Consider the following 9389-nt stretch of genomic DNA (forward strand, 5'->3'; position numbering starts at 1 on the left):
GAGGTAGAAAAGATAGTCAAAATTTTTTAAAGTAATTATATATTGTGAAAACTAGCATGAAAGAAATTAAAAGGGCAGTGTGATAGGCAGTTATTGGAAGGGTGGGAGCTAATGTAGGTAGGGTATTCAGGGAAAGCCTTTCTGAGGGAGTGAAATTACAGCTAAGACCTGAACACTGCAAAGGAACCAGTATGTAAAGAGATGGGCTGGGAACAATGCAGAAAGAGGGAATAACAAGTGCAAAGGGAAGATGGAGAAAAGTGTTCTCAGAAGTATCAAAAGCCCGGTGTGGCTGGAGCATAGTGGACAGGGGAAGAATGATGTGTAGGTGAGGCTAGAGAGCACCTGAGGGCCATATGTAAGGCTTTATAGGTCATTATAAGTAGCTTGGATTAAATTTTAAGCACAATGGGAAGCCAGTGAGTGGTTTTGTTTTTCGTATTTTGTTTTTTAATTATTTAACCCCTCCTCCCCACCCCTCTGAATGGTTTTAGGCAGAGGAGTGATATGTTATGAATTTTCTGGCTTGCCCTGTTCTCCCCTTCTCTCCTCTATTACTCTGTCTTTCCTCCTTCTCAATAAATACTTGCTGCCTGTTATGGATAAAAGACCTAATCAAAGCACAGCCCTCAATCCCTCAAATGTGTTATTTTAATGTAACTGGATACTTTAAAGGGAGTGAGATAGAAGTTTCTGCTTAGAGATTTTAGTCTTCCCCTCACAAACATCCCTGAGAGCAAAGGTATAATTGACCAGTTTGAAAAATGGCAACCTGCTAGAATTACCTAACATCCTTAGCACTTGTCTTAGATTTTAACATTTACCTCCGTTGACTTATTTGATGCTGTCTGTATATCTCAAGTTTTGGCTTTGGACATTAGGGTGTGTTACCTCTCTTTATAGTAACCAAAGAATTGTTACCTTCATTGTTATAACTCTCCTATCCACTAGGACTCCTGAGATTTTTCTTTGAAACTTCAGTCTCTGGAAATGATTGAGAAACTCTCAATTTAAAGGGAAAGTAGGACTACACCAGAGGAGAGGCATCTATGCACCTTAAGTGTCAAAAGCTGCTGTGGTCTGAATGTTTGTGTACCACTCAGAATTCATGCCTTAAAATGCTAATGCCCAGTGTGAATTAGGAAGTGGGGCCTTTGGGAGGTTCTTATGTCATGGGGGTGGAGTCCTCATGAATGGGGTTAGTGCTCTTATAAAAGAGACCTCACAGTCCCTAACCCCTTTTGCCACGTACAACAAAGAAGTAATTTCTGTGACCTGGAAGAGGGCCCTTGCCCAACCATGCTTGCACCCTGAACCTGTACTTCAGCCTCCAGAGCTATAAGAAATAAGTTTCTGTTGTTTATAAGCTACCTAGTCTGTGATATTTTGTTACTGCAGCCAGAATGGACTAAGGCAGAGGCTGATATAGTTCTCTTTTTAAAGTTTTTATTTTATAACATACATACAGAAGTGAATAAATGAATTTTCACAAACTGACCATACCTGTATAGCCAAAAATAAAACATTACCATTCCTCTAAAAAACTCCCATGTGCCCCACAATGATAACCCTCCCAAGGGAAAACACCATTTTGACTTTGAACATCATAGATTAATTTTGCCTGCTTATGAACTTTGTATAAATGGAGTTAAATAGTATATACTCTTTTGTGTCACATGGTTTATCTCATTGCTATATAGGATTCTGTTAAGTGAATATTCAATCTACTGTTGAACATTTGGGTAGTTTTCCAATTCTAATGCTGCAGTGAATGTTCTTATATATGTCTTTTGTTGAACATATTTACTCATTTCTGTTGAGTATATGTCCAAGAGGTGAATTGCTGGGTCACAGGATATACATATGCTCAGCTTCAGTAGATACCAGTTTACACTCCCACGAACGGTGTGTGAGAGTTCTAATTGTTCTATATCCTTGCCAACACTCTGTATTTTCTGTCTTTTCAATTTAGGTATTCTGGTTGGTGTGCAATGGTATTACACTGTGGTTTTATTTTGTATTATCTTGATGACTGATGAAGTCGAGCACCTTTTCATGTATCTGTTGGCTGTTCGGATATCTTCTTTTATGAAGCTCCTGTTTAGGTCCTTTGCCCATTTTTCCACTGTGTTATCTGTCTTTTTCTTATTGAGTCAATTTTTTATAGATTTTTCTTACTTTACTGATAGTTCTTATTTCCAGATCTGTGAATATCATCTGCTTTTAGAGGCATTTTTGTTTTCTATGATCTCCAATTTAGCTATACATAAATATGTCACATAAACAGCTTTTATTGCTACATTTACCTTCCACCAGGGCTGACAGCTACTAGCAGAAAAAGCAGAGTATATTAGCTAGTTTTTCTAGGGCATAATCTTTACTTAGACCCTTGATTATAACTCATTTGTATTTCTCCTACTTCCTTCTTTCATGGTTGCTGGGTAGGGTGTAAGTTATTATTGAACAGAACTGAGGTTTTTCTCTCTTGACTCTTTTCATTGTCATTAATTATTTGATGTTATTTCTGATATCTTTGTACGATCAGGCACAAGAGAACAGCAGCTCCTTAAAGAAGAAGACGAAGTTTGTCAGTTTATATACAAAAGAGGGACAGGACAAGCTTGCAGTCCTGATCCCTGGTCGCCACACTTGTGATTGCCTGGGCCAGAAGCACAAGCTGATCAATAACTGTCTGATCTGTGGGCGTATTGTCTGTGAACAAGAGGGTTCTGGCCCCTGCTTATTCTGTGGTACTCTGGTAAATTGTTTCTTTCCTATTTTACTACTCTTCAGTTTTATACATAGGGACATTCACACCCCTAGTAATTTCTCTTTTTCTTAGTAAATTTCTTCCCTAAGGTGTCCAGTAAATTCTATTTTTTATTATTGTTTTTATTGAAGTATAGTTGATTTACATTGTTGTGCCACCAGTAAAACTTAGTCAGAAACCCAATTTGAGGGCTTCCCTGGTGGCGCAGTGGTTGAGAGTCCGCCTGCTGATGAAGGGGACACGGGTTCGTGCCCCAGTCTGGGAAGATCCCACATGCCGCGGAGCGGCTGGGCCCGTGAGCCATGGCCACTGAGCCTGCTCATCCGGAGCCTGTGCTCTGCAATGGGAGAGGCCACAGCAGTGAGAGGCCCGTGTACCAAAAAAAAAAAAAAGCCCAAGTAGATATCCTAGAACTGAGGCCTATTTGTGAGAAGGTTTTGAGAACATACCTTGTTGAGGGATCCAAGTCTTGTGTCAGATTAAGTTCAATTCAAGAAAACTTGAGGGCCTGAAATGTCAAAAATTTTTGTCAGTCTTCAGATGTGGCTCATATTCCTAGGGTTACAGAGCCACTGTGATGTAATCCTCAAGTCTATAGCTTCTTTTTCCAGAACACCTCCTTTTTTTTTTTTTTTTTTTTTGCCGTACGCGGGCCTCTCACTGCTGTGGCCTCACCCTTTGCGGAGCTCCGGACGCACAGGCTCAGCAGCCATGGCTCACGGGCCCATCCGCTAGGCGGCATGTGGGATCTTCCCGGACCGGGGCACGAGCCCGTGTCCCCTGCATCGGCAGGCGGACTCTCAACCACTGCACCACCAGGGAAGCCCAACACCTCCTTTTTATAGCTCCTCATTATCAGAGTAAGTGACCTCAAAAGTGTAGTTGTAATGACTCTGTTACAAACACCCTAGTGAGTTGTCTGGAAGGCTTATTCTGCCAGTTGAGCTGACTGGCAGAAGCAATGGCATTTGGTATTGGTGAAGGTATACATTTTGTGTTGCTTTGTTTTCCCTTCTCTGGTGGGGCCTTTAATTTTTTAATATACTCAGATAATAAGCTGATAGACAATGGATGACCTGAAAAATGTAGTATCTAACATCAAAAATGTTCATAAAACAGCAGCAAATGTCCTCCCATATGGGGCTTTTCTCTAGAGAAACACCCTACTGCTGCTGTGTGCCACTCAGGCAACTGCTAGCAAGTACAGTGTTTTCTGTTAGGTCCCTTGGATCCTTCGGTGAATTCAAGAAACAGAGTAATGTAAAGCAGATTGGCCTTGAGGTCTTGCAGTTTCATAAACTTAGTATGAAATTGTTTTTAAGTACCCCCTTCTGCTTTTAAGTAACCTCCCTTCTTACACTTCTAGTGATTTTATAATAAACAGAACTTTTTCTTTGCTTGATGTGTTTATTACTTTATAAGCAGGTAATGTTTGAAGGCAAAGAAGCAAAATACATATAAAAGCTAGACTAGTTTTCACTGCTTCTTTTTCTGGCTCTTTTTAATAAGACACTTGTGGGACTTCCCTGGCTGTCCAGTGGCTAAGACTCCCTGCTTCCATTGCAGGAGGCATGGGTTCAATCCCTGGTCAGGGAGCTAAGATTCTGCATGCTACATGGCACAGCCAAAAATAAATACATAAATAAATAAGACACTTGCTTAGCAATTCTCTTGTAAGACTTGGATTTCATGATTAGAACTGGAAGGCTATAAAAAAAAAGTCTTGTATATTTTTTCAATATTCTCATTGGTGGCAAATCTTTATCTTTTGAAAGTAGGTTAGATTTTCTTTTTAACTGTCATTCAGGGACACTTGTAGTGGTATCAGTTTTTTGTATGGTTCATAAAAGAAGGGAGAAATGGAAAGAGACTAGGGCAAAACTCATTTGGGTATACTTTTTTTTTGGTATATTTGTCTGAATTAAAAAACACTGACAGTCTATTTTATTGCCATATCTAATGTGTAATTTGAGGTTACTTTTTAAGTTTGATTATCAAGCAAACACTATCATTTAACTATTGGATCATGTGTCTTACTCTTATTACTTTATAGGTATGTACTCGTGAAGAACAGGATATTTTACAGCGTGACTCAAACAAGAGCCAGAAACTGCTGAAGAAGCTCATGTCAGGTAGGCAGCAGTCTTCTAATTGGGTCACTGTAGTTATGGATACATTTTGTTGTGACTGTGATTGTTTCTCTTACTTGTATCCTGGTATGTAAGATGCGATTTATTTACTCGTTTATTTTTTTTAAAGTTCTTATTAAAACCCCCTAACACTGAGCAAAAAAACTAATAATAATACTATTGGATTATAACCCAAAGAATAAAATTAATGTCATGAAGTAACTGAATAAATTAATAAATGGGAGAGAAGGAACTGTTCTTGTAGAATTCCAATTAATAAAGTGAAGGAATTATGGTAACAGAAAATTACCATGTCAACACCACAGTAGTATTGATAGTAATTGCTACAGGCAAGATCCACCAGTAGATGCTAAAATTATTGGATGAAAGTTTAAGAATTGGAGATGTGCTAGATCATGAAAGACAAGGAAAGACTGAAGAATCGTAACGGTTTAGAGGAGACTAAGGAGACACTACAACTAATTGCATTTTAGGATCTTGAATTGGATCCCTAAACAGAAAAATAATATTAGTGGAAAAAAAGTTGAAATCCAAATAAAGTCTGTAATATAGTTAATGGTATTGTACTATTGTTAATTTCTTACTTTTGATAATTGTACTATGGTTATGTGAGATAAGATACTAACAAGGGAAGATGAATGAAAGGTATGCAGGAACTCTACTTTTTTTGCAACTCTTCAAAGTTTTTTATAGTTGAAAAAAGCATGACAAAAATAGTTAAGGACATTTTTAAAGGGAAAACAATATACTCATTACTTTCCATTTGTGCAAATATTTTGTTCCTGCTTTAATTCATAGTTGTTTTTTAAATATAGATTGGTTGGTATTATGAAGTAGTAATCATAGTGTATATAGAATTTTACGTTTTTCCTTTTTTAACTAATGTTTTATAATTATTGTTTATGTTGCCATATATTCTTCATATTTGTAATTTTTAGTGCTTAAAAATAGTCATTAAATTTATTTATTATAATTGATTATCTATTTCCTCATTACTGGATATTTTGACTCTTTCCGAATTATAAATAATACCACAAGTGGTCAACTTTTTTAATATTATATCTTTGATTTATTTCCTTGGGCTAAATTCCTAGGAATGGGATTACTGAGTCAAAGAATATTATCATTTTTGACACTTAAGATGTATTTGCCATATTACTTTACCAAAATATTGTACTAGTCTACAACAATATTAGTATTTTACCCCAAAACCTGTCACTATTGGGTTTTGACATTTCATGTTATTTTATTTTTATAGTCATAATTTATTATTATTATTATTAATGAGGTAGAACATGTCTCCATATTTTTTCCATTTGGATTTTTCTAGGGTCATTATTATGAGAAAAGGTAGTTCTCAGTGCTTTTCTTATATTCAGAACACAAGAACCAATCTCTCTTTTTTTTAATTTTAAAAGAAAGATTTGACAGGACTTTTTTTTTTTTTAGGACTTTAAGTAGCCTAGAGTTTTAGGTGTAGAGAAAGGTCAGCCTTCATTATAGCTTAGTTGTTTTCCTAACACACTTTAGATCTTAGTTCGATCATAATTTATGGCTGTCTTTTCTGGGATATATAGATTTATGGTATGTTGTCACAAAGGAAGATAACACATGGGCCGAGGAATGAATGTGGACTTTAGAGTTAGACAGACCTAACTTTATTTTATTTTATTTTAAATTTATTTATTTATTTTTGGCTGCGTTGGGTGTTTGTTGCCGCATGTGGGCTTTCTCTAGTTGCGACGAGTGGGGGCTACTCTTCGTTGCAGTGCGTGGACTTCTCATTGTGGTGGCTTCTCTTGTTGCGGAGCGTGGGCTCCAGGCGTGTGGGCTTCAGTAGTTGTGGCACGTGGGCTCAGTAGTTGTGGCTCACGGGCTCTAGAGTGCAGGCTCAGTAGTTGTGGCGCACGGACTTAGTTGCTCCGCAGCATGTGGGATCTTCCCAGATCAGGGCTCGAACCCGTGTCCCCTGCATTGGCAGGCGGATTCTTAACCACTGCACCACCAGGGAAGTCCAGACAGACCTAACTTTAAATTTTGTTTCTACCTTTTAATTTCTGACTTACTGAACTCAGTAAATTTACTAATGTCTCTGAATTTCAGTTTCTTTATCTGTAAAATAAAGATAATATAAACTGTCTTACAGGGTTATAGTGAGAATTAACTACTATAGTACGTATGAAGTGCCTTAGCATCTGATAAGTTCTCATTATTCATTTCTGTCCCTCTCTGTAATTTCTTCTCTTTTTTCCTTTTATTATTTAGTTCTTAGCTTTGATATATAAAAGTATGTTCAAAGGTGATATTTAGCCCTACTCAATAAAGTTTTTCTTTTAAGGCATTTTTATATTGTGTTGTTAAACAGTTTGTTACCCTTAGTGATCCACATTTCCATAAGGGAAGAAGTGGATCCTTAACATTTATTGAGAATGTATTATGTGTCAAGCGCTGCTTGATGCCAGACAAGTAAAGCCTGGCCTGTGTACCTGTTTGTTTTCCATTGAAATGAAGGCTGTCAGTCATTAGGGGCACAGCCAGATCTACTGATATTTTGTTCTTTGCTGCACAGCGATACAACTAATTGGTATGATTCACTAACACCATTTGATTTCCTTATTGAATTTCAGGGACAGAGAATTCTGGAAAAGTGGACATCTCTACCAAGGACCTTCTTCCTCATCAAGAATTGCGATTTAAATCTGGTCTGGAGAAGGCTATCAAGCATAAAGACAAACTGTTAGAGTTTGACAGAACTAGGTATGATGTGGTTAGAATAAAAAATGCTAAGAAATAGAGTAGTCCATTATTTTGGCACTTGATACCTTCTTAGGGTGGACTGTGAAAGTGTTTACAACAAAAGAAGAGCCAGATGCTCTGTGGCGGAGGTCTACAGCTTGTTTTTGAATCATGTCTGAATAAGATAGGCTCCCACCGAGAGGATCCTACCCTGTAATATTTTTTGATTCTTGGCAAATGCTAGTGTACCCCATGGAAAGTTGATTTGGGTTGACACAGTTCCTCACTTGTTTCACTTGAAACCATCCGTTTATTCAGTCAGCATATGTTAGAGTGCCTACCATGTGCAAACTGTTGGGGGGCCTCTGGATACTCCATAATAAACTGTCTCTGGGAGAGTGTTAACACCACCTCATGGGAAGACATGATTTATCCTCCCTTTTTCGTTTGACACTAAATTTGTTTTCTGATTCAATAATGTCCCTAAATTGAGTTTTACACTCCTACACTTTTGTCATTGAGCCCACTCACCTCTCTTTAGGAGGCAGATTTATGGATTTGTTAGTTCTATTTTTATTTTTTTCTCTTTCATTTTTTTCTTCTTCTGGACAAAATATGTATTGAAGACCAATTAGTGGTAAAGAATGTTTAAATAGGACTTACATGCTCACTTCTCAAGTGGCCATGTGAGAATCCTTAGAAAGACCCTGCATCTCTTACTGTGGTAACTAAATATGTCTATTCCTAGCATTATAATCCTTTGGTTAGACACACCTGCTACTTTCAAATCATTTGCTGTGAATACATGAGATACACTTTGAAAGCTCTTCGTTAATAAGCCCATCACAAGGTTTGTAACTAATATTTGCTCTTCATCCTTAAATATCACTTTTATCCTTACTCAGTGAAACTTATCATTAGAAATAGAGTACATTTTTTTTTTTTTTTTTTCTTGCGTTATGCGGGCCTCTCACCGTTGTGGCCTCTCCCATTTGCGGAGCACAGGCTCCGGACGCGCAGGCTCAGTGGCCATGGCTCACGGGCCCAGCCGCTCCGCGGCATGTGGGATCTTCCCGAAACGGGGCACGAACCCGCGTCTCCTGCATCGGCAGGCGGACTCTCAAGCACTGCGCCACCAGGGAAGCCCTAGAGTACATTTTTTGATAAACAGAAACTGGAAAATGGTCTCTCCCTATTGGCATTGTTGCCCTTATGCTGGTGAGTTTCTAAGGACGCCAATTTCATCATGTAGGTTTGTGTATAGTACCACTCTTAGTCTACTTTAAAACTTTTATAATTCCAGCTGAGTCCTGAAAGAATGAAATCTGAAGCTGATTTCAGTATTTCCCTATGCCTGAATATATCATACTAATTATTAATTATGCAGTTGAGACTGATTTATGATTTTGGAGTAGTCACTTAACTTCTTTGAGGCCCAGGTTTATTATCTGTAGAAGGAGAGGGTTGGATCATCAAGATTCCTTCTAGTTGTTAATTTCTTTGTTGGTATGATCTTAGAAATGGGCCTGGTTGTCATATCTTGGAACCTGGCCCTTGTAAATATGTTAAATGAGGGACTGGGGATAGAGTTGGGGTGGGGATGGGGGAGGTGGTGAAAACTGACATATAGTAGTAGAGTATTAAAGATATCCTAAGAATAAGCTTATAGGACTGAGAATCCAGGGTGGAACTCCAGTTTCTAAGGAAAATAGCGGCAATTGGACGTAGCAGGA

The 9389-nt window shown here is 38.0% G+C and overlaps 1 protein-coding gene across 1 annotated transcript in view; it reads left to right on the plus strand.

Moving 5' to 3' along the window:
* The window catches only part of TRIP4 (thyroid hormone receptor interactor 4), a 69547-nt gene that overhangs the window by 11465 nt on the left and 48693 nt on the right, over window positions 1-9389 (plus strand). Inside the window, exons 4-6 of the mRNA XM_007450706.1 lie at window positions 2546-2758; window positions 4824-4902; window positions 7548-7677. Of these exons, the coding sequence (XP_007450768.1) occupies window positions 2546-2758; window positions 4824-4902; window positions 7548-7677 (422 nt within the window). The remainder of the gene's footprint in view (window positions 1-2545; window positions 2759-4823; window positions 4903-7547; window positions 7678-9389) is intronic.

Source organism: Lipotes vexillifer, unplaced genomic scaffold (assembly GCF_000442215.2).
Source record: "Lipotes vexillifer unplaced genomic scaffold, Lipotes_vexillifer_v1.1 scaffold1019, whole genome shotgun sequence".
In the NCBI taxonomy this organism is placed as follows: domain Eukaryota; kingdom Metazoa; phylum Chordata; class Mammalia; order Artiodactyla; family Lipotidae; genus Lipotes; species Lipotes vexillifer.